Raw genomic sequence first — 23682 nt, forward strand, 5'->3', positions numbered from 1 at the left:
CATCTGTTAGGGGGCGGATCTCACTCTTACAATAGGCCCGGCCCACAAAAGGCCCAAAAGAATCGATAGGCCGTGGAGGGTTATTTTGGTCTTTTCGGAAGACGAATCGACACAGTAATCTATAAATAGTGATTGTACGGCGTACGGAGGAAAAGGATGGAAAAAGAAGAGAGAATTCGTACAAGAGAATAGATTCTCGAAGGAAAGTTGATTGATAAAATTGCATCATAAAATGACAAATAATATAAAACAAAATTTCTCTAGAATGAAAAAAAAAACGGAAGGAAGTATCTTGTACAGTAAGTCTTCTACGCAAGTCTTCGCGGAACGAAGACAACGTTTCTGTATCATTATGGTCTTATCTCGTCACGGGATTTGTTTTTTGCACCACTAAAACAATATCTTGTACAGTAAGTCTTCTATGCAAGTCTTCGCGGAACGAAGACAACGTTTCTGTATCATTACGGTCTTATCTCGTCACGGGATTTGTTTTTTGCACCACTAAAACAATATCTTGTCCAGTAAGTCTTCTATGCAAGTCTTCGCGGAACGAAGACAACGTTTCTGTATCATTATGGTCTTATCTCGTCACGGGATTTGTTTTTTCACCACTTAAAAAATATATAAGTCTTCTATGCAAGTCTTCACGGAAAGGAAGACAAAGTTTCTCCTCTCTTCAAAGTGCTTTCCCTAGAGAATTTTGGTCTCTTCTCTCTCTCATCCTCTTCCTTCCAATGGCGTCTTCTTCTTCTTCTCATAGCCGGAGATACGACGTTTTCCCAAGCTTTCGTGGAGAAGATGTCCGTGACTCATTCCTCAGCCATCTTCTCAAGGAGCTCAAGCGCAAAACAATCACATTCATAGATTAATGAGATCGAGAGGAGCCGCCCAATCGGCCCTGAGCTTTTATTGGCAATAAGAGAATCGAGGATCGCAATCGTTGTCTTCTCTGAGAACTATGCTTCATCCACCTGGTGCCTGAATGAACTGGTTGAGATTCACAAGTGTTACATGGAGTTGGATCTAATGGTGATTCCGATCTTTTTACACGTTGATCCTTCGGAAGTTAGAAAACAGACCGGTGAATTTGGCAAAGACTTTCATAAAACCTGCAAAGGGAAAATCAGAGGATGCGATACAAAGTTGGAAGCAAGCTTTAGCCGATGTTGCAAATCTTGCCGGAGAGAATCTTCGGAACTGGTATATTCCAATTTTATTATCTCAGAACTGAAATTTCGGTGCATACTAGACAGGACATTAGAAAATTAAGCTCAATATAATATAAGAAATTTGAATATTAAGCTCAATATTAAAGTTATTATAAAACTACATTTTCAGGAAACAAAAAATACGATTTTCCTTAGTAAACATAATTTAAAATTGACAAAAAAAAATTGTTTAAACCTATAATTAACTAAAATTATTAGAAACAAGTTATTTTTTTTTTTAAAAAAACAAAAAAATTATAAAATAATTGAAATCCGTAATTAACTATTTAACAGATAAACAATAAAAAATTATTAAGAAATATATTTACTGTATTTAAAATAATAATTATTTAAATATTTGAATAAATAAAAAATTAAAATACTTTTGATTATATTATTTAGATTTAAATTTTTTGGATAATAAGTAATTCAAGATTATATAATTTATTATATATATATCTCAATTTTTTAGTATTATTTTATTCAGTGTTGATTTATTTTATAAGGTCAAATTTTTGAACTCTCTATTTATTTTCTACGTTTGTCGAGTTAATTATCTTCTTCATAGACTTATCTGACCTAATTAAATAACAAAGTAAAAATTTTAAATTTTTCTACTTATTTTTTTGTTCATGGATTTATATTTATTTTATATTGAATATTTGATTCATGGACTTATTACATTCTACGTTGACTTATTTAATAAGATCAATATTTTAAACCTGTTGACGTAAATTTATAAATAAAATCAAAGAAAAAATGATTAGAGAATAATTAAATACAATCTTAACAAAATTTACAAAATAAAATTATTTAAAATATCTAATATGGTATAATATCAATTTTTTTTAAAGTTTGATTAGTTAACATTTTTTCAAAAACATAGTTTTCATCCATAATTAAGTAAGAGAGAAAGTGAAAAAATTGAAATAATAAGTATATAAAGGATTTTATTAGTATATAAAGGATTTTATTACGTGAAGTGATCTTAGTGTAGTGGCAAGAGGTAAGTTCATTTGTAGAAGGCACCATCACACCAGAGATCAAATCCTGCTTCCTACGAAAAAAAATATTTTATTACTTCACAACTTATTTAATAGTTTTACCCTTAATGACAAATTTTTCAATTGTTGTAAAACCAAAGGCATGGTCGCATGGATATATAAATTTTTCAAAAACAATGCCATGTTTTACAAAGTAGCATTTCAAATAACAGTAGAGATTGTTAATTAATGGAAAAAAAAATCATTTTGTCCATTAATTAAGGTATCTTTCAAATACTTGAAAAACTTAGTATAGATTTCAAATTTCCAATAAAATTAGAGGAAAATTGGAAATAAAAGATAAATTATTAAATTTTTATCTATTTATGCATTTTATATTCATGTTTGGTCATATATATTTTTAATATGATTAAAATCTCATTATATCCTCATATTTAAAAAATCCCGTGAAACTATTAAATTTTTTCAAAACAAATTTATATTAACATCTTTAAAGTACATTTTGTGTTTATACCTTTTTAGTTTTGCTTATTTAAAATTTTATTTACAACATTAACCCTTCAAAAGTTTCCAAAAAAATAATATTACTTCAGATTTTCTTTCCTAAATATTTTACATTCCATTTTCAACTAAAAAATTACAGCAAAATTAATATGGAAACACAAAATATGATATATTTAACAACAACTTCTATTGTGTATTGAAAACATTCTATCTATGAATATTTTGCAAACCAAGAAAACAACAATTTGATTCCTATTTTGTTTTCCAAAACCTGAGTTTTGATTCTTAACGTAAGAAAAACTTATTCACATTTATTTTAAATATTATAATTAATATATATAAACTTAATAAATTTTAAAAATATTAAGAATATGTAAAATTAAAAAATTTCAAAATATTATATAATATGGTTATATAGTAGATGAGTTATAAAGATGACATATTGGAATTAATAAACTATCATTAAATTTGTGCTAACACGGGTTAAATACTCATTTTATTATTAGTCAACACTATTAATATTAAAATATTTGACATATAAAATTAAGTTGATTTAACTAAGATTGTGTAAAATAATTAAATCATTAGGGAAAATGTGACTTAATCATAGCGTATAAATAACTTTTTATGTATTTTGATCCCTTATTTTTTGTTATAATAAATAAAAATCAAAATAAAATCTCAAACATCAAACAAAACAAACTAAATATAACAAACAAATAGTCATGAAGTATATTACTGGTTAAAAAAATAAATATAAACATTTAGCTACACAAACAGTCAAAAAATTTAGTTATTCCTCTATTTGCAAAACATCAAATATTTAACAAAAAAGTACAATATAAAATATAAATAATAATAAAAAATTATATGCACGCGGTGTACTGCGGATTAAAATCTAGTTTTAGTTATTTATAAAAACCATTATGGAGAATAAATAGGGCAAAAGCAACATTTATTCACTTTCTCAAATTTTGTTGCCTTTCTATAGTTCCAAAGACAAGTCTGTCTTCTTCTTTCTCCACTATTGATATAAAATAATACACAACCAGTTAGGTCAAAGACCTTAGCAAAAACAAGAAAAAGCCTAGCTGAACCTATTAAACCCTAGCTGAACATTGTTAGAAGTTTAACTCTACTATCATGTGGCATATTACCAAAAACACCAATGCATTTTGATTAATTTAATAACTAACAAAAAATGCTTAAATTAGTCTATAAAATAATAAAGATAATTTGTTAAAAATACCCTTTTTGAGATACTTTTTTTCAAAAATACCATTTTTTTAATATTTTCATTTTTGCCCTTTTTTACACAATAACAATATGTTACATTAATTTTTAGATTTTTTTTAATGTTTGGGTTCTCTATTTTACATTTAGGGTATAGTTTTGATAGGATAGGGTTAGTATTTGAAATTTAGGGTTTAGAATTTAGTCATTTTTATATATTGAAAAGGGATATTTTTGAAAATTGACAAAATGAAAGGGTATTTTTAAAAAGTGACATAGGAAAATGGATATTTTTGAAAAAACCTCAATAATAAAACAATATTTTCGAAATTATTTAATAAAATTATCTAATATATGTCATTTATTGTTTCATAAATCTTATGAAACAATAACAAACTATTTAGAAAATTTCTAAAACTTAATTTTATTTACAAAACTAAGATTAAACATTTGAATCCCTAAATTTTTAAATAATGACAGATATATTTTAAAATTAAGATACAACATTGCTTATATTTTAAAATATAAATATTATATATAATTTATTAAATAATTTTTCGCACTGCACATTGACGAAGTGACATCTTATTAAAATCTTAGAAATTAAAAATATTATATTTTATTCAATATAGTATATACAACTAAAAATAAAAAATAAAAAAAAAATCAAGATTTCTAAACTCGACCGCTTCAACTCGGATTTTATTTTATTTTCTGGAATTTATCAAATTTATATAATTCATAGATTTGAACTAATTACATGAATAGAAACTCACAAGTAATATCATGTACAAATTACATGAACAAATTTATACATAAACTAATGTATCATGCATGTATCAAAGATGGGTTGAAATCAAAGTATGAAACTATGTAAATTAAATGAAAAATATTATAAAATGTATTATGTAATACAAATAAAAAGTTCAACTATTATTTTCTACCTAACAAATTACAATAAAGTTTAGGCAAATATTTCCCAGTGCTATACATCACGGATACAAAATCAAATTAATGAAACAATGACTATTGTTGTTAAATAGGCCTAATGAAGCAGCCATGATTGAAAAGGTGACCCACGATATCTTGAAAACGAGTATGACGCCATCGGATGATTTTGGCGACTTCGTGGGGATTGAAGCTCATGTAGAGGAATTGAATTCGTTGTTGTGCTTGGAATCTGAGGAGGCTAGAGTGGTCGGAATTTTAGGAACTTCAGGGATTGGTAAGACTACTATTGCAAGAGCTCTATACAATCAACTCTCTAGCCACTTCCATCTTCGGGCTTTTGAAGCTTGTAGGAGAACCATCGGAGATGACTATAGCCAGAAGTTGTATTGGGAAGAACAACTTCTGTCAAATATATTAGATGAAAAGGACTTGAAGATAGAGAAAGTAGGTACGGTGAAAGAAAGGTTGAAGGAGAAGAAAGTTCTTATCGTTCTTGATGATGTTGATGATCTAGAGCTACTAAAAACCTTGGTTGGACAAACTGGTTGGTTCGGATCCGGGAGCAGAGTCATTGTTATCACTCAAGATAGACGAATTCTGGAGGCTCATAAGATTGAACTTATACATGAGGTGGAGTTCCCATCAGAACTTCTTGCTCTTAAGATATTTTGCCGATCTGCTTTTGCGCAAGACACCCCACCCGATGGTTTTATGGAACTCGCAGTTGAAGTGGCCAAGCTTGCCGGTAATCTTCCTTTGGGCCTCAGTGTCATGGGTTCGTCTTTAAGAGGAATGAACAAAGATCAGTGGATGATGATGCTGCCTATGCTCCGAAATGATTTGGACGGGAAAATTGAGAAAACATTAAAAAGTCAGCTACAATAGGTTAGATAGAAAAGAGCGAGACTTATTTCTTCACATTGCATGTCTATTCAATGGTGTCCAAGTCTGGTACATCAATGACTTGCTCAGAGATAACACTGACATTAGGCTTATAATGTTGGCTAAAAAATCCCTCATACGTATGACAACACATCCCGAAACCGATACTGTAGTGATGCACAATTTGCTACAGAAGTTGGGTAGAGAAATCATTCGTGGAGAGTCTGATAGTCCTGAAAGACGTCGATTTCTGGTGGATATTGAGGATATCCGAGATGTACTAGTCGATAACGATGATACGGTAAGCTTTTTGCACATTACTTTTGGATCAAAAAAAAAAAAAAAAAAAAAAAAAACTTACGATATTCTTGTGAACTTTTGGCAGGGCAAGAAAACTGTGCTTGGAATATATCTCGACGCATCATATACCTCTGAATCATTTTCAATAAATGATCAATCGTTCGAATGCGTGCCCGGTCTCCAATTTCTAATAGTTTCTGATCATCGCGTGGGGGGCAGAAGGAGGCAAATGGCTAGATATGATTGTATATGAAGATGGACGACTTTATTATTCCGGTGATCACGATCCCAAATGGCTGCAGTTGGGGACAAGGGGCAGATTGGATCTACCTAAAAGACTCGATTATTTGCCCCCTAAACTCAAATTGCTAAAGTGGAATAACTGTCCATTGAATTGTTTGCCTAATAGTTTTAAGGCTGCGTATCTGGTTGAACTCACATTGGAGAACAGTGACCTTGAGAAGCTGTGGCCGTGGGAAGAAACTCCGGTACGAATTCCAAATTTTTAATTATATTCCTTCCATCCTCTTTTTTTTTAAGATGTTTTATAATTTTTTTAAATGTGCTTAAAATGTGTTTGAATGTGCGTATTATATATACTTTCTCTGCTTTTTCATCAGCAACTTGGAAGGCTCAAGACGTTGAATCTGTATGGTTCTAAACATCTGAAAGAAATTCCAGATCTTTCTAGTGCCATAAATCTCGAGAGACTAGTTCTTATTGAATGCACTTCTTTTGGTGACACTTTCTTCTTCGATTCACAATGTAACTAAACTGAAGTACTTATATATGATGGGTTGCACAAAGCTTCAGACGCTATGGGAAGGCGTCCAGGTACGTTACATTGTTAATGTTATAGAATTTGCTGATTGTTGTTTAACCTCTCTTATAACTAATTAAGTATAACCAAAATTTTCTATTGTGATCCACGGATTATTCTTGCATATACATACTTATGTTTGCTTTTTTTTTTTTTTTTTTTACATCTTATAACAATGTGTACTTATAGTTTAAAGTTTAAACATATATATGTCATTGATAATGATTGAAGCATTTTTTTTTTTTTCTTAAAAACAAAAATCTCAGTCGCTTGGATGTCTCCTGACGATGAATCTGTCATCATGTAAAACACTGAAAGAAATTCCAGATCTTTCAAAGGCCACCAATCTGGAGAGTTTGGAACTCAACAATTGCAAAAGTTTGGTGAAGTTTCCTTCTTCAATTCAAAAACTCCAAAATTTGGTGGAGTTGAAAATGAAAGGATGCACAAGGCTGGAGGATCTTTCAACCGGTTCCCTCTTGTCATCTCTTAAAATCCTCGATCTCAGTGATTGCTCAAGTTTAAGAAGTTTTCCTCTGATTTCACTTAATATCGTATGTCTCTATCTAGAAAACACCGGCATTGAAGAAGTTCCCCCCCTGGATTGAGCATTTTTCGACGCTCAAAGTACTAATGATGTATTGTTGCAAGAGGTTGAAATACATCTCCCCAAACATTTTCAGCATGAAAAGTCTAGATTTCGTTGACTTTACAGACTGTAGAGGTGCCATCTTGAACTACGCTGAGACCAGTGAGGAAGATTACCCTTCTGGTATATCATTATATGACAACATTGAATATACACCACGACGTAAGCTTTTCCGGCATGAGACAGGTAGTGGTTGGTACAGTTTGCCCATACGTGCGGAATCGTTTAGCTTCCAGAACTGCTTCAAATGGGAAAGAGATGAGCGAGAAGGCATCATACGACTAAGCACCAAGCCCTGTGGCCTTACCAGGTGAAGAAGTGCCATGGTTTTTCGAACATCGAGCTGATGGAGATTCCATAACTGTCACTTTACCTCAGAGCACTCTTTCTCAAGAATTCGTGGATTTTAAGGCTTGCGTCGTGGTTGAATTTCCAACCGAGGACGAGGATTGGCCTTCATATTTGGAGGTAAAAATTGGATTTAATGGCAGAACGTATAGGGAATCGTTTTTTGAAGGTGGAGCTGCAGACCTGTACTTGTGTAAGACAGATCATCTGTTTTCTTTTTCCTTCAAGTTCCGGCCTAAAAATGTTCCATCTAAATCGGCTTTCGACGATGTGGAGTTTAAGTTTTCTTGCTTCAATAGGATAAAAGAATGCGGTATCCGACTCATAAAAGTGTGTCCAAAGCCAGATGATAGTGATTGAAGAGACTGTGAGAAGCAAGAAACGGCTGCCGGTCAGCCTTTTGTCATAATAATTAAAAAGTCATGAAAATTATAAAGTTATGGAAGTTATATCTCTTGACTTTTGATTTATTATGCAGATGAAATCGGGAACATATGAAGAATATATCACGCTCGTCTTCTCACTGTATCACATTGTGAAGGTAACTGAAACATATTACAACTATGTTTTGTGATCGAACATGACTATAAAGTCTATAATGGTATCTGACAAGACGGTTTCTTAGTTTTTCACACAATCTATTTTCTCTTGCAGATGATGGAGCACTGTCTGAGAACTACAAACCTTTTATGACTCCATGTCCGGAGCCTGAGAATGATTGTAATTTCTTCTTTTACAGATGGCAGAAGCACCCTGTTCTTATTTCTCTGATCTCTCTGTTTGCTTCTTTGAAATTTCGGTTTTCCTGAAAGATGGATGTAAATGTAACAGTCTTGTCGTTTCAAAGACATATATCTCAACGTGTACATTACCAAAGGTTATTTTTCTCTTTAAAGCAATGAATGAATCATCATTTGGGTAAACAAAAATGTATATCACAAATTGACAAGAGTTATCAGCAAGTTAAAAAGTGTTGGAACTAAATTTTTAAATAGCAAGACCTGCATCATCAGCAACATTTGCATCGCTGATACCATTGCGATTCCTACACTCACAATAAAAAACAGTGATTACAACATAACTCAACACCACCTCAGCACCATACATACAAACCAGCTTCCACCCGTCCCACCCACCGGCCACAACCACCGACCTCCACCACGACCCTGAGCTCGAGTCCATATCTAGCTCCTTTGCCAACTTCTCCATCCCATGACCAATGAAACTCGACAGAAACACAAATACACCCGCCAAAGCCAACCCTGTTATCCTCCTCCCTTTCATCAGAGCGGTTCCTTCCTTAACCGCATCAAAACCGTATCTTTCTTCCAATACAGAGACGACAAGACCAAGCCCCGTTATAGCCATTATGTATACCTCAACAACGAGACAGAAGATCGTGATGAGATAACGCAATGTGGGTGTGTAACCAACGAGAGCTGATAGAAACATGGGAACTGGTGAGTAGAGGAAGAGCAGACCATAGACGACGACAGAAGTTGCTGTTACTCTCATCCAAGAGGACTTCACTGAAGCAAATGACGACTTCAGAGATGGGTTTAGGCCTTGGTGTGAGAAAGAAGTTGAAGTGATGACAGTTATGGAGGCCATACAGGAGAGGATAAAGGATGGGACGAAGTACCGAGACTTGAGATGTAAAAGCGAGACAGCGTCTTCTCTAGACTCTTGCCAGATCTGTCTAGCTTCAAACCGAGTATGCACGACGTTAGCTAAGGCTTCTAGACGAAAGACATGGTTTTTAAGGCGAAAGGAGGTAAGAGTTAAGGAGAGGTGTAAAGCTGCTAAAGGGATCGCTATGAGCGCAAAGATTGGTAACAAGATGTGTTTGTTTCTGAAGAGTATCATGAATGAATCAACGAGTGTTGTGGTGATCCGTGTGGTGGAAGAACCAGGTCGCTTTACCTCAATCATGATTTCAAACAAAAGCACATAGGAACCCTGCTTAAGCTTTCAACAGCTGTTGGTAGATGCTATGCTTCTAGAGAATTAATGTCAGCTTGTATGTGACCTGTGGTTAATAGTGAAAGCACAAAACTTTATAGCCGACTCAAGAGAATCCATAAACAAAACACAGACAAGACAATGCGTATTGTTGCAAAGCTTCAAAATTTATCACGAAATCAAACAATTCGAGAATCAACGAATCCAGAACTCGGTTCCATTGCCAACTAACATGAATCTCTTGAAAAATAAACGTAAATTTCGATTCCCGATCTACCGCTAAATCCCAACCCTAGACAATTAATTGTAATTACTTGACATCGATCTAGATTGAAATGGAGACAGACCTGAAAGATTCGAAAACACCGATCGGTGGTGTAAGAGCAAAATCGAAGAAGCTTGCTTGTGAGAGATACATTGACAAAGAAGAAGTCAAAATTGGGGTTTTTAAGCTTAGCCACTCTGTTTTTGTTATAAAACTCGCAACTCTTATTTTTTTTTTTTTTTTTTTTTTTTTTTTTTTGACAACGAGTACAAGATTGGCTCAAACAAGCCAATGTGATGGAAATTCGTTAACAAAGGTAACTGGTTGCGGTGAAGTGCGAGCAAGCCGTGGAAATTCTGTGAACGAGGGACGTAGACCAAAGAAAAAGAAGTAAACTCCTCCTTATCCATCTGTAAGTCCTCCAAATACGGTGTAAAGGCTGGCCACTCAGAGGGTGAAGACACCATCTTCACTAAATCGGAGCAGTCGGTAAGAAAAACAACTGATTGGTTATCAGCTCCAATCATGCAGCGCATAGCCCAAACAAGGGCCTCGACCTCGGCATGAAGAGGAGATAGACTACGGCGATGGTTAGCCGCACCCATAATAGGAGCGTCACCCCAGGGCGAAGTACAAAACCATCCACTACCCGCAAAACGATCTGTTGCTTTCCAAGAGCCATCTACAAAACACATATAGCTCGAATGAGGTCTAGGAATTCGTAAAACCCCACTTTCACTATGTCCTATCCCCCCGAGACTTTCCGAGAGGCATGCCATATCATCCAGTTGAGCCAAGGCCCAGGCTTTCGCCTCATCCTCTGCTAAACGCAAAATGGCTAAGGGATTGGAATCAAGGTTACTAAAGATTTTATCATTACGCGCTTTCCAGATATACCACAAAATCCATGGGAAAAATTCATAATCCGCAACATTTGTGAACCGCCAGAAAAGGAAGTCCATATTTGTGAAAACCGACTCCGAAGGGAAAGATGCTGGACTCGTCGGGAAACGCGATAAGGCCCAAACTTGCCAAAGCATTTGCCACATGAAATGACGAAGCTTTGGTGGACATTTGATCTTCCAAACAAAGGCCTGAAGTGGCACAATATCAGGTCCAAATACCTTCGACTCAGAAGAAGCCGTCGGTTTGGAACGTAGAACATGATATCCTGACTTAACCGAATATTTACCAGACTTGGTAAAATGCCAGCCCAAGAGATCCGGAGCATCCGGTTGTCGCATCGGCAAGGCAGAAATTATAGCAACATCTTCCGGTACAAAAGTAGCCGTAAGTTGGGCCATATCCTAGGAATTGGAACTCCTGTCAATAAAATTTGTAACTCGAAGCAAAGGATCAAAAGGCAACCCTGTGCTTAGTGCTGGTCTCGGGGATTGAGCAGGGATCCATGGGTCAGTCCATACAGAGATGGAAGCACCAGATCCTACCCGTTTAATAAGTCCTTTATTAACCAGAGAGCGAGCAGAAATCATACTCCGCCACCCGTAGGATGGGGAATAAGATTTAATTGGATCCAAGGGATCAGAATGCCGATAATAACGTCCTTTAAAAACTCGTGCGAAAAGTGAATCCGGTACTGTGATCAAACGCCAGAGCTGTTTTGCCAGCAGGGCAGTGTTATAATCATCCAAACACCGAAAACCAAGACCTCCAGTATCTTTACCATGACAAAGTTTATCCCACGCTACCCAATGCAGCCCGCGTGATTGATCTGATGAACTCCACCAGAAATTAGAAATTGCACTAGTCAATTTCCTCGTAACCGTCTTAGGTCAACGGAAGCACGACATAACAAAAGTAGGAACAGCCGTAGCAACAGACTTAATCATTACCTCTTTACCTCCTTTGGACAAAAGTCTAGCCGGCCATCCGCTGGCCCGAGCCTGAAGTTTGTCCTGTACAAACGAAAAAATTTTCGTCTTAGCACCCCCTAGACTTTCCGGAATACCTAAATAAGATCCCATCCCACCCATGTTCGTGATTCCTAAGACCCCTTTCAACTCCTCCTGAAGACCATTGTCCACCGTATGTCCAAATTGGACTGAGGATTTCTGAAAATTGATTTGTTGACCTGAGACCCTCTCATACTGCCTAAGAATCCCAAGAACCACCTCACACTGCTCTTTTGTAGCCCGACAGAAGAAAAGACTGTCATCCGCGAATAAAAGATGGGATATGGCAGGACTAGCAGTCGAAACCTTTATCCCAGTAAGTAACTTCATGCGCTCTGCCTTTCGGAAATGAGCAATAAGTACCTCTGTGCAGAGAATAAAAAGGTAGGGGGACAATGGATCTCCCTGACGCAATCCCCGATGAGGAATGATAGAACCGTGAGCCTGACCATTAATCAACACCTTATACTGCACCGACTTAACACAATACATAATCCATGATATCCATCTATCACAGAAACCAAATTGCCGAAGTAGATGTTCGACAAAAGACCACTCCACCCGATCATAGGCCTTACTCATATCCGTTTTGAAAGCCATGAACTTCCCCTTACAAGAGGGGTTGGTTCGCAGACCATGGAACATTTCCTGAGCAATCAAGATATTATCTGAAATTAAGCGACCTTCAACAAATGCTGATTGTGTTTCCGAAACCAGGGAAGGTAGGACGGTACGAAGTCGCTGGCATAAAACCTTAGATATAACCTTATAACCAACATTACATAGACTTATGGGCCGTAACTCCGTCATTCTCGTCGGTTTATCCACTTTTGGGATAAGACAAATATTAGTCACATTTAATCGATTGTCAAAAGCCCCATCCCTCATGAAAGAATTAACCAATAAAACCAGATCAGATTTAACCGTAGCCCATGCTTTCTGGAAGAAAAGGGCAGTCATACCATCAGGACCCGGGGCCTTATCTGGATGCATCATGAAAAGCGCTTGCTTGACCTCCTGTTCAGTAACCTCGCGTGTTAAGAATTCATTTGTCGCTGGAGTGATAGATGTGGGAATTTCATCTAACATGTCCTGGAAATCCGAAGGATCCGATGATGTAAATAGCTCCTGGAAATAGGCGACCGCAATATTTTGGACACCACTCTCCTCCGTTGTCCAAACACCCTGCTGATCATGGAGACCAACAATACGATTCCGAGCTCTCCGTTGCTTTGTTTGGGCATGAAAATACCCAGTATTATGATCCCCGAGCTTCATCCACCGACTTCTGCTTTTCTGATACCAATACACTTCCTCATCCCTATACGCCTCCCTTAATTGCCAAGTGAGTTCCGCAAGCTCGTCCACCGTAGTGGTATCATTTTCCTGTGCTGCCGCTAATTTAGCTTTTAAATCCTCAATTGTCTCTCTCCCGTAGGGTAATTGTTCCTTCCGCCAGCGAGAAATGATCCGACATGTGGTAATTTTATCCATCAAAGTGGGATTAGCGGAGGTGTTTGTGTCCCATCCGTTAGCAATCACATCATAAAAACCCTCCTTGTCAAGCCATCGTCGATCAAAGCGAAAACCACTTCGCCCCCTATGTACCCTGTCCTCAATAACCGCAACGAGGGGCTTGTGATCCGAGGCAATCATTGTTAAGTATTCAGTGAAAGAATCTTTAAACATATCATGCCATTCTTCATTGGCAAGAGCCCGATCTAACCGACATCGTATTGGCTTCTTGTCCCGCCATCCTCGCCACGAAAGGTTATCCCCAAGAGAAGGGAACTCAAGGAGACCACAATGTCGAATCATAGTGTTAAAAGGCACAAATGAAGAGGCATGGCGCAATTTACCACCTCTCTTCTCATGGTTGCCTGTTAGTTCATTGAAATCACCAATTAAAAACCAAGGGGAATCTCTATTTAAACCAATCCGTGTTAACCATTCCCAAACCAGCTCCCGGTTTTTTGGAACCGGATCACCATAAACAAAGGTGAGATAAATTAGTTTCCCTTTGTACATTAATTCAACATCAATGAGTCTGTTTGAGGCAAATAAATCGCAACTCTTATCTTTTGATTCGTTTTCAATTTATTCTGATCCCAATATTTTGTCTATTTTCCTATTTTTATGCTATTTTACTTCATAGTTTTTACTAATTAGGGTAGATTTTCTCAAGTCAACAATAGTAAAAATTTAAGCAAACTTTTCATATTTTTCAGTTTTAGATTTTTTTTTTTTTTTTTTAAATAGGCAGAATACATTGAAAAATGTAAATCAGTTGAATACATCTTTTGTTTGCTCCTAAATATTTTTAAAATAAAAGAACAAGTTACAATCCGATAAATCGGTATCATCTAAATCGACGATCTTCCTATTTGATTTAATTGTCTCTGGTGTCATTGTCATTGTTGACAACATCCATACCGTCAGTGTTCTTGTTGCTTATGTCATTGGGATGATCCACACTTGTATTGTTGTTGGTGTCTGAGCTATTATGGCAATTCTCGAGGATGCTACTGCAGTTGTTGATGGTGGCTGAGTCGACAAGTCCATGGTTCCATAGTTTGATCAAAAACAATTTCCAGCACCTGGAATTTATATTTTCTTCAGAAACGAAGCAAAACTGATAGTGTATAATGTGTATGTAGTTGGTGTATTTATATATAATTTCTGGAGGTTACCAGAAGAGAGATGAGTAACTGTGCAATTCCTTCTCGTAAAATCTTGAAAATGCTTCACATGCCCATGAGATATGACCATCTGCTATAACCCTGCAACATTAATCATCACATGATTTTAGCATCATAATGTTCCATAACCAAAATCATTACAAAGGTATATGTACTGTAAACACATAAGGTCTTTTCGTTTCGCTGTCATTAGCAACAGACAATAAACTTTGAGCCTCGTGAGTGGTGGTGTGTCTTCAAAGTGCAAGAAAATGTAGTTACCTTTGCTTTCTTACAAATGTGTTCCAAAGATGCATGAATTGCTTTTCATCTTTATTCACATCCACAAAATCATCAAGCATCTGCAGCTTTTTTAAGTTTCAAAAGCCATTAGCAAGTTTTATCGAATACTATACCATTTTCCTGTTGTCTATTTATTGAACGCAGAAAGAAATCATGGTATACCTGGCGATCTTCGATATCTGCAGTAAAGTCATCGACTTCATCCTCGCTATCCCGATCAGACATTACTTGTTCAAGCATCATTGGCTTTGTCACAGAAACATGCAGTTTTTGGTTAGTGGCAATAAATAGAGACAACATAGACATAGTATTTTTCACGTCGGGACCAAGTATGCTTTGATAGGATATCATAGCGGGCAATATAACGAAAATGCTTAAGAAGTAGGTGCAAGAACTTGAATCACCTGCACTCTGTGAGAATGATAGAATTGGCGTTTCTGAAGAAGCAGGTGGCTGGAAGAAATTTTCTCGGTTAATATGGCAGTACAGTAAACGTTATAGGAAGAACAATTCATAACAACAGGAATGGCAATTTGGATGAGAACAAACCTTCTAGCCTCTGATCGCTCAGCAGATAACTTTTTTGTCTTAGTAGCATGGACCACAGCTTCGCTTGTTAATACAACTTTTGCATCAGCGCCCAGAGAAGAATGAGCTATGGCAGGCGGAGTGTTTCTAGTCATCTCAAACAGTCCAGTTGCCTCGGGATATCCTAGACCACGGTTTCCTGTAGCATGCCATTCATTTTGTACATCAGTAATGGTAGAATTACCCTCGCAAGAAGAAGGACAAAAACTGAACAATCAAGCCATTGTATCTTCTCCTGTTAATATGAAGTTCAAAGCCACAAGGAATACCACAGAAGAAGATGTGATTTTACCATCGTTCAGTAGGGCAAGTCCATTTTCTGTGCCATTAGCTAAACTGGGTGAATCCAGTGGTAAAAATTGAACTTTAAGTCGTCTTGTGTTATTTTTGCCACCTCTTTGTCTACGCTTACGAGGTTTCGAGCTGCAAAAACATTATGGTTGGATTTATAGAGAAGTACTGACAAGAAAAGCAAGGAGTTACAGCTATTAAGGTATTTTTATCAAGGGGTTCTGAGATTTACCAGAGAGAGAAGGGCTCAAATTTATCGTCATCGCTTCCTTCTTCCTGGTACCAAGAAGGATGGAATATAAACTAAACTTTTCACCACCAAGAGGATTTCCCAAGTTACCAAGTTTAAAGTAACTGACCTCAAATATGAAGGAATCAAGTTTTACAGAAACATTAACTGTCTGGTATTCTTCAGAAAGCTACAACAGGAAAGACCGCTTTTAACATTAAAAAAAAAAAAAAAGACATAGCAAAACAAGAAATTCCATAAAACCACATATACCTTGAACTCAAATTCAAATAAATCATGAGACGAATTCAAATGAAATTGAAGCCCCTGCATAGACACAAGACAATGGATTGTAAGCTCCATCTGGAACATGTTTTCTCAGACAAAGACACACTCAGCAGTTCAAGAGTGAGAAGAAAAACTAAAAACAAAAAAATATGCAACCGCACACTGCAAGTATACATCATGAAACGGTAGTAGCATTTCACAGTGTTAGATATAAAAGGCCTCGGAAGAAAAACCTCAGTTGTAATAGTTGCCCACCTTGAAGCTACCACATAGCATAAAACAAAATGGACAAGAACAATCTTCCCTAACTGCATGACAATACAGAAAAAAAAAATAGTTAATAAAGAATTCATCTAGAGAAACATAGAAATTGACAATGAATAGTGTCGAAGAACAGAAATAGACTAACCTTCAGTTTTCTGTAAAGTGTTATTACAATCCTTATAGTTGAAAACTACCATCCCAGTAGATCTTGACCTAACCAAAACACAATTTCGAAAAAATGTAAGTGTATTGCATGAACAAAGAGAAAACCATTCATAATGTCCATATCTACTCAACAGAGATAAATAAGCCATCAGCTTCCATATCAATTAAGATAAATAACATATCACAGTATCAACTCACTTAAGAAGAACACATACTTTCTTTTGCGCTTTGCTCCAATTTTGTAGTTCAAGCATCTTGGAAGGAACGATGGCTGCAAAAACAAACAACAAGTTCAAATAACATTAGAGACAAAAGAAGCACACACTCGCCATGAGTCAGACCATAATCTACACAGGAGATTAAATGAATACAGTCGTTACTGAGCTAAATAATAATGAGAGAGGAAGGCAAAGCATACGTTGCATAGAGAGCGAAGGTGAAAGATGTTGTATAGTCTAACAGGTTTACAATATATCAAGAGATTCTCATCAGTTGAAATCACTTCCTCAGGCGAGGACTTAGCGCGACAATTTTGCCTACACATTCTTGTTTTCAATTTCAATCAACGATGTCCAGAGCCTGTTAGTGCAAAACTCTGAGGCCTTCGCGGAATTAGAATTTTCTATGTCATAGCAATCAACTTGATGCAACAATTAGATCCGGCTCTTCTGTGTAAAGTTTCTGCAATATAACCAGATAAATTAGGATTATCAATAAATGATCTAAGAAGAAAATCGAAAAAGCAGATATTATGCTTCTAGAGAATGTCCTGTATGAGACATGTGTAGTAAAGAAAGCACAAGACTTTTTTGGTAACTCAGAGAGTCCATTCAAGACACATACAAGAGTAGGGGTATTAATAAAACCAAAAGCTTTATCCAATGCTACTTAGCAGAATAATCATACTTATATGGAAGAATCAGAGTTTTCTCAGGACCAGATGAAAGAATGACACTTTAAGCAATGATTCTAAAAACATAAACTTTGTTCAAACAACAAGTTCAGAGATCAAATTGTGTGATCTTTTTGGAGTAAATGCGTATTGAAGAAATCTTAAAATCCAGAACTAAGCTCCGTTTCCTAAAACAATCAGTGGTGTATAGGGAAAAAAAGGTAAAATTTCGATTCCGGATCTACAGCAAAATATTTCAAACTCTACACAATATTAACGAAAACAATTAGGTTTTATCAATTGTTATTACTCTGAATCCGATCTAAATTGAGATTTGAGACAAACCTGAAAGCTGCGAAAACACCGATTGGTCGTGTAAGAAAGAAGAGCTAGCAAAATTCGAAGAAGCTTGATTGGGAGAGAATTTCACTGCGAGAAAGAACATGTAAAAACAAAACTTTGGGTTTTAAAGTCTGTTTCTAATTCTGGGCCTGTGGCCCATTTTTTAACCGTAGTTGAACTAATATTTCTATAATTGGTTTTTTTTACTTCTACCAATGGCAGTACAGTGACTATTTTAGAGGGTTTAAAACCATATTCATCAAGGATCTCTCGGGTTTAATTGCCACATGAGAGTTTTTGATTTCATTGTTTAACTCTAGTTGAGTTGGCGCATTAAGTTGAAATTGATCTTTGTTTTCGACCAATAGAATGATTGATTAAATTGAGTTGTGTGATGTTGAAAATTTTTATTACAAACTAAACATTGTACATTTAAATTTAAAAAAAAAAAATGGACTATATGAGATATTAGTCATGTGTTTGTGTAAAGAACAAAAAAAACAAAACATGCAAGAGTTACGTATGGTTGACACAAATTCACCGGCAGTAAAAAAAGTTGTTTCCTTTCCCAAAACTGAAATTGAGTTCCCATGGAGACAAGACAAGCATGTTGCTTTTGAACTCAACTCCTTGAACCTGCTGACAAATTCCAAATCTATCACTGGTTTAGAATTAATGAACAAATTGAAACCATAATTGTACACAAGATTCTAACATTACAGAGACATCCCAATCCTTTTATCCATATGGGTCTTTCTGAAATTACTAAATTAAGTTTCACAGATCAATTATGAATTCATTAGAGTCTGAATCAATTTCTCGGTTTACCTGAATGAGAGGAGAGCCAGAGGATTACGACACAGAGAAGAAGAATGAGAGGAATGAGATGGATGACGTTTTCTGCAGATCTGAATCTTGAATTCTCTCTCTTCCCCGCTTGAGAATTCGGGTCGTACCTAGGCAGAAGCAGCTCCACATCATCATCTTCCATAGCTGTAACACTCTGAGATCGAGGCGGAGACGGTGTCTTCGCCGGAAACTGATCCGAAACTCTTGAACCACTCGTCGATCTACGCATCTCTCTTTCTCCCCTTAACGCAACTTGTCAAGTCAAAGGTCGAAACTTTTTTTCACACAATGACGCATTTAAATACAGTCAGGTTTGACCAATGAGAGGAGTCAAAGGTCTTCTCTTTTCACCAGTAATCGCCACAAGAGCAAGACCCATCTTTGAAATGGTGAAACCTTGTGGTGTCTCTCACCATGATCTCTCGTTTCTCTATCTCCGAGATTAATTTGATTGCTTTATGACAATCACCACAGATTCTCAAGTTCTTGAACACTTGTATCTGTGAACCTTGAGGGAGTTTTATGCAACCAAATGCAACAGCTAACTTCTCGCTATGCCATAACAATAGCTTCTCCTTTTGCTCTTCTTCTACATTGTGTAAAGCAAACTCTAGCTCCGGTTTGTATCCAGCTAGTTTCATCTTTTTCTCCAACTCCTTCAGTTTCTTGTGTATTAAGTCTAGTTCCGGGTGAATCCGATCACTTGATCTGAAATGGTGAACCTTGTTTTGAAACTCTATCCAACTGTATCCGGGTACCTGAAACAGTCAAGTGAAAACATTTAGAGTCTTGCAACTCGAATAAAGAATCGAACTTTTGACTCGCTCCTACCTTCACAACATTACTCTCTTTCATTCTCTTGCGAACCCTTGCAACATCTTCCCAACGATTCTTCGATGCGTAAATATTCGCTAGCTGCACATACCCGGCTGCATTTCTCGGGTCAAGCTCAAGCAGGTTCTCAGCTGCAAATTCAGCCAATTCCGAGTTCTTGTGCACTCTACAAGCCCCTAAGAGCGTCCCAAACACTGCAGCATGCGGTCTAAACGGCATTGATCTTATCAGTTCCATTGCCTCCTCCAGCTTCCCAGCCCGACCCAAAAGATCAACCATACACGTGAAATGATCAGGCCGCGGTTCTACCCTGTAATCTCTCACCATCGAATCAAAATACGCCATCCCAACATCCACTAGTCCTGCATGGTTACAAGCCAGTAAAACCGCAACAAACGTTATCCAATCCGGCTTGATCTTGTTATCTCTCATCTCACTGAACAAACACAGAGCCTTATCTGCATTACCATGCTGAGCGTACCCGGAAATCATCGCATTCCAGGCCACAACATCTTTCTTCTTCATCACCTTAAACAGTTTCCAAGCATCACCAAGTTCTCCACATTTGCAGTACATACTAATCAGAGACGTCAATGCAGTTATGTCATTACAAAGTGTAGATTTACACACTATCTGATGCATTTGCCTCCCTAACTGTAACGCTGATAGCTCACTGCATCCAAGCAATGCACTGCTTAGTCCAGACGAGTTAGGCCTAATTCCTTCCTCAAGCATAGCTCTGAAAAGCTTCAATCCATCTTCTGGCTGAGAATTTTCAACATAACCAGAGATCATAGCGTTCCAAGTTACAAGATTTTTCTTCACTGTCATGTCTTTGAACACTGCCTCAGCTAATTCAACCTTCTTGGCTTTCATGTACCCTGTCATCATAGCCGTCCACGCCACAACGCCTCTAAATGGAGCCGCTCTGAACAAATGTGATGCCTTTTCCAAATCCCCGCATTCAATGTATCCAGAGATCATGGCATTCCAAGAAACCTCGTTCTTCTCCGTCATGGAGTAGAACAATTCCCGCGCTTTCTCCATTTCACCTCTTCGTGCGTACCCTGTGATCATCGTGTTCCATGAAGCCGCATCCTTGAATGGTATCCGATCGAAGAAGCTCTGAGCCTTCTCGAAGTTTTCATTACGAACGTGGCAAGACAACATGATGTTATAAGAGAAAGTATCTGGTTCAGGGATTTCGTCGAACAGTTGGTGTGCTTCCATCATTCTGCTTGGATCTTTGGAAATCCCAACGAGCAGAGAATTCCAGGTAACGGTGTTCTTAGCTCTCATCCCGTGAAACACTTTGAGAGCTCCATCTATATCTCCTGAACGTACACATCTGCTTATAATCTTGTTCAACTGAAAAATTTGGTCTTCGTCAAAACGTTTAGTCGTCGTTTGAAGCGTCGAGTTTTCGGAGCGAACCAGAGATGGCTCTGGCGATGAACCCGATGATGATACCACCAAAATTGCATCTGGGTTTCCAACTGAACGCGAAAAGAATCGAAATTTACAGCGTTTTAATTGCTGATGAATGTAGAAACGAGGAAGCATTATTCATGGTTTATGACAGAACACAAGAAAATGTTCAATTTCTACAAAACCTTTGGTATATGTAGTAGCAACCATTACGAGAATCCGAGTTTTCTCAAGCAACCGATGTAACAAGATTGTATATAACAAAACCTTGAAACATCAGTAACCGATGTAACAAGATTGTATTATAACTACAACGTCAAAATGAACACGATCAGATATGAGAGGGAAGGTGCCAGAGTTAAAGACTCAAAACCCATAACATTTAAGTATGTCTTGTCTCAAAACATGTTTCATAAGTAAGAAAACAACTAAAAGACTAAAATGGTAAAGTAAAAGAGTGTTTTCAAAAGTAAACAAAAACCATCAGGCGTAAGTTTGCATAAAATCTAAAAACTGACGACACCTAAACATTTACACCTGACAACGAGAGACCCGGTAAACAGTACACCCTCGCACAACATCCTTCGACGTTTTCGTGGATGGATCTTACTTGCCCCCAAGAGATGGGAACTGAGCAGTATCTTCAATGGCTGGCGCAGCTTCATTACGGTAACCAACATGCTCTTCATTAGAAACACCTCCACGGCCACGACCACGACCACCACGTCCACGGCCACCTCTACCTCCTCGGTAGTAGTTCTCACCCTCAGCTGGCTTCAGAAACTCATTGATGCTCACAGCCTGCAAATCAGAAGAAAACACATCAGTAAGCAAACTTATTGACTTCTGCAAAATGTTAGGTTCAGACAATGATTTAAACCTTCTTAGCCTTCTCTTCTTTGTCATCTTTGCGTTTGTCCTTATCAGAACCCTGGGAAATAGATAAAAGGGAAGGTTCAGAATATTTTTATGCAAGTTACTAGACGACAATAACGAATTATAGAGGATATGTCTTACCAACTTGATGAAGATTTCATCATTAGCCTTCTTGTTTGACAGTTGTTGCATTGATTCAAACACTTTGGTATCAACTTTCCTCTCAGAGGTGGTCAATGATTGAAGTGCCTTTTTCTTCTCCTCGAGTATTTTTTCATACTCATCAAGAGTCATTTCCTGTAGAAACACAAGTCAATAACCAATCAGTGAGATTTCAGAAACTTATACAATGGAAACCAGTTTGGAAAATAGTAAAGAGAAGCCTAGCATTTCTATTCCATTCTCTGCTTACCTTATCCTCAGGCTCTTTTTCCTCAACTTCGGCAGTGTTCTCCTTGTTAGCATCAGCATCAACAGCTGGTTTCTCCCCAACAGCTTTCTCAGTGTCAACACCAGCTACTGCTTCAGTCTCACTTAAAGATCAAGAGAAGCTTCTTTTAGTCCAAATTCCCAATCACAATCACATAGATACATACAATTTTAACAAGTGCAATCAGCCACAAACAAATACTTACGCAGCTAACTCTTCCCCTGGAGTTCCCCAATTCCCACGGCCAGATCCGTCACGCCTTGAAGTCACCCCTATCCAAAAGATAAACTCCAACTTATGAGATTGAGACAGTCATTTCAATGGCAGAGTAAGCAACAAACAGAATAAGACTGACCCTCTGCCAGTTCCACTACGACGCTCATATGTCCTTCGAGGACGTTCACCTTCACCACTCTCATTACTGAATCCACCACGACGACCACCACCTCCACCTTCCCCACGGAAAGAACCACGAGGAGCACCACCACCACCAGCACGCCTCTCGTAAGAAGACTTAGAAACGTCTCCTTCCTCAGATGGTTTAGAGTATTCTCCTGAATATCCATTGTTACCATCATCACGGTTGTAACCACCCCGACCACGGCTAAATCCTCCACGGCCTCCACGCGGAGCATCACTCCTCGCCTCTCTCACTAATCAACACAACATCAAAAACTAATCAGATAACCAAATCCCAATCACTCAAACAACAATACCCAACTCCATGAATAATCAACCGAACCCAAACAACAATACAGTCAGCTTACTCCAGTAGTAAATAAAGATCGGATTTTTATTAATTAAAGTATTGATATTTTTAATATGAGAAGAAAGAAACATCACCGGCTTGAGCAGGAGGGAGTGGCTTAAAGGGAAGCTTGGGAGTTGACTTAGCAGGCAAGCCTGAAACAGGTCCAGATTTCTTGGACTTATCAGTTTTCTCTATGGAAACGGCGAGCTGGCTCGGATCCTCAACATCATCACCCAACAAATCAAAAGGGTTCAAAGTTGGCCATATCTTTTGAGTGATCTAAACCCTAGTTTTCTTCCACACACATCGACTGAGTCACTACTAGTGATTACAGGAAGCCATGGATAAGATAGATCTAAAAAGAGTAACGTCAGAATGAAGAAGACGAAATGGGGAAAAGAATAGAGGAACTTGTTTGGGTTGGTGAGATAGAAA

The 23682-nt window shown here is 37.2% G+C and overlaps 6 protein-coding genes and 1 pseudogene across 15 annotated transcripts; 1 reads left to right on the forward strand and 6 right to left on the reverse strand.

The window, feature by feature from the left end:
* Positions 1-625: 625 nt before the first annotated feature.
* LOC104731889 (protein SUPPRESSOR OF npr1-1, CONSTITUTIVE 1) lies at positions 626-8592 on the forward strand. Its single transcript, XM_087477312.1, is given in 15 exon segments — positions 626-866; positions 868-1110; positions 1112-1200; positions 4993-5767; positions 5769-6083; positions 6168-6329; positions 6331-6570; positions 6703-6816; positions 6818-6916; positions 7169-7504; positions 7506-7844; positions 7846-8253; positions 8255-8290; positions 8378-8440; positions 8554-8592. Coding segments are annotated over 15 exon segments (3390 nt in total). The 5' UTR covers positions 626-734.
* Positions 8593-8780: 188 nt separating this feature from the next.
* Positions 8781-10325, reverse strand: LOC104731890 (uncharacterized). The gene is made up of 2 exons (XM_010451398.3): positions 10209-10325; positions 8781-9928 (listed from the first exon to the last, which is right to left on the reverse strand). Exon 2 carries the CDS (start codon positions 9829-9831, stop codon positions 8887-8889), a length of 945 nt encoding a protein of 314 aa, XP_010449700.1. The 5' UTR covers positions 9832-9928; positions 10209-10325; the 3' UTR covers positions 8781-8886.
* On the reverse strand, positions 9913-11430 carry LOC104733560 (uncharacterized). The gene is made up of 2 exons (XM_087477313.1): positions 10397-11430; positions 9913-9928 (listed from the first exon to the last, which is right to left on the reverse strand). The coding sequence occupies exons 1-2, from the start codon at positions 11428-11430 to the stop codon at positions 9913-9915; spliced, it is 1050 nt and encodes a 349-aa protein (XP_087333439.1).
* A 2884-nt stretch (positions 11431-14314) lies between these two features.
* LOC104731891 (polycomb group protein VERNALIZATION 2) lies at positions 14315-18230 on the reverse strand. Of its 7 annotated transcripts, none has more exons than XM_010451401.3 (15): positions 18083-18230; positions 17264-17526; positions 17061-17116; positions 16826-16893; positions 16672-16724; positions 16402-16455; positions 16259-16318; positions 16132-16175; positions 15901-16031; positions 15570-15747; positions 15425-15473; positions 15183-15266; positions 15000-15079; positions 14730-14819; positions 14315-14636 (listed from the first exon to the last, which is right to left on the reverse strand). In XM_010451401.3, exons 2-15 carry the CDS (start codon positions 17387-17389, stop codon positions 14429-14431), a joined length of 1281 nt encoding a protein of 426 aa, XP_010449703.2. In that variant the 5' UTR covers positions 17390-17526; positions 18083-18230; the 3' UTR covers positions 14315-14428. The 7 variants fall into 7 exon arrangements, with proteins under 7 accessions (XP_010449703.2, XP_010449701.2, XP_087332863.1 ...); XM_010451399.3 differs by having other exon boundaries at positions 15000-15085; positions 18083-18209; XM_087476737.1 differs by having other exon boundaries at positions 16650-16724; positions 18083-18209.
* Positions 18231-18466: 236 nt separating this feature from the next.
* On the reverse strand, positions 18467-19302 carry LOC104731894 (uncharacterized). Of its 2 annotated transcripts, none has more exons than XM_010451405.2 (2): positions 18908-19302; positions 18467-18718 (listed from the first exon to the last, which is right to left on the reverse strand). In XM_010451405.2, the coding sequence occupies exons 1-2, from the start codon at positions 19155-19157 to the stop codon at positions 18702-18704; spliced, it is 267 nt and encodes an 88-aa protein (XP_010449707.1). In that variant the 5' UTR covers positions 19158-19302; the 3' UTR covers positions 18467-18701. The 2 variants fall into 2 exon arrangements, with proteins under 2 accessions (XP_010449707.1, XP_010449708.1); XM_010451406.2 differs by having other exon boundaries at positions 18467-18715; positions 18908-19301.
* On the reverse strand, positions 19276-21523 carry LOC104731893 (pentatricopeptide repeat-containing protein At4g16835, mitochondrial). Of its 2 annotated transcripts, XM_010451403.3 has the most exons (3): positions 20230-21467; positions 19760-20124; positions 19276-19686 (listed from the first exon to the last, which is right to left on the reverse strand). In XM_010451403.3, the coding sequence occupies exons 1-3, from the start codon at positions 21323-21325 to the stop codon at positions 19276-19278; spliced, it is 1872 nt and encodes a 623-aa protein (XP_010449705.2). In that variant the 5' UTR covers positions 21326-21467. The 2 variants fall into 2 exon arrangements, with proteins under 2 accessions (XP_010449705.2, XP_010449704.2); XM_010451402.3 differs by having other exon boundaries at positions 19760-21523.
* Positions 21524-21548: 25 nt separating this feature from the next.
* Positions 21549-23622, reverse strand: LOC147933133 (RGG repeats nuclear RNA binding protein A-like; annotated as a pseudogene). The gene is made up of 7 exons (XR_015573612.1): positions 23335-23622; positions 22852-23145; positions 22702-22768; positions 22479-22599; positions 22208-22363; positions 22071-22121; positions 21549-21991 (listed from the first exon to the last, which is right to left on the reverse strand). The product of XR_015573612.1 is annotated as an RGG repeats nuclear RNA binding protein A-like (transcript).
* Positions 23623-23682: the final 60 nt, after the last annotated feature.

Source organism: Camelina sativa, chromosome 12 (genome assembly GCF_030686135.1).
Source record: "Camelina sativa cultivar CO46 ecotype springtype chromosome 12, ASM3068613v1".
Taxonomy (NCBI): domain Eukaryota; kingdom Viridiplantae; phylum Streptophyta; class Magnoliopsida; order Brassicales; family Brassicaceae; genus Camelina; species Camelina sativa.

What these genes read in the sequence shown, in the direction of transcription:
- LOC104731890 (XM_010451398.3), bottom strand. Translation starts at nt 9,831, where the DNA reads ATGATTGAGGTAAAGCGACCTGGTTCTTCCACCACACGGATCACCACA.
- LOC104733560 (XM_087477313.1), bottom strand. Translation starts at nt 11,430, where the DNA reads ATGGCCCAACTTACGGCTACTTTTGTACCGGAAGATGTTGCTATAATT.
- LOC104731891 (XM_010451399.3), bottom strand. Translation starts at nt 17,389, where the DNA reads ATGTGTAGGCAAAATTGTCGCGCTAAGTCCTCGCCTGAGGAAGTGATT. An exon ending in ACTTGCCCTACTGAACGATG is followed by an intron (nt 15,748 to 15,900) that starts GTAAAATCACAT and finishes GGCATGCTACAG; the next exon opens with GAAACCGTGGTCTAGGATAT. An exon ending in GAGCGATCAGAGGCTAGAAG is followed by an intron (nt 15,474 to 15,569) that starts GTTTGTTCTCAT and finishes AATTTCTTCCAG; the next exon opens with CCACCTGCTTCTTCAGAAAC.
- LOC104731894 (XM_010451405.2), bottom strand. Translation starts at nt 19,157, where the DNA reads ATGCGTAGATCGACGAGTGGTTCAAGAGTTTCGGATCAGTTTCCGGCG.
- LOC104731893 (XM_010451402.3), bottom strand. Translation starts at nt 21,325, where the DNA reads ATGCTTCCTCGTTTCTACATTCATCAGCAATTAAAACGCTGTAAATTT. An exon ending in AAGAGAGTAATGTTGTGAAG is followed by an intron (nt 19,687 to 19,759) that starts GTAGGAGCGAGT and finishes TGACTGTTTCAG; the next exon opens with GTACCCGGATACAGTTGGAT.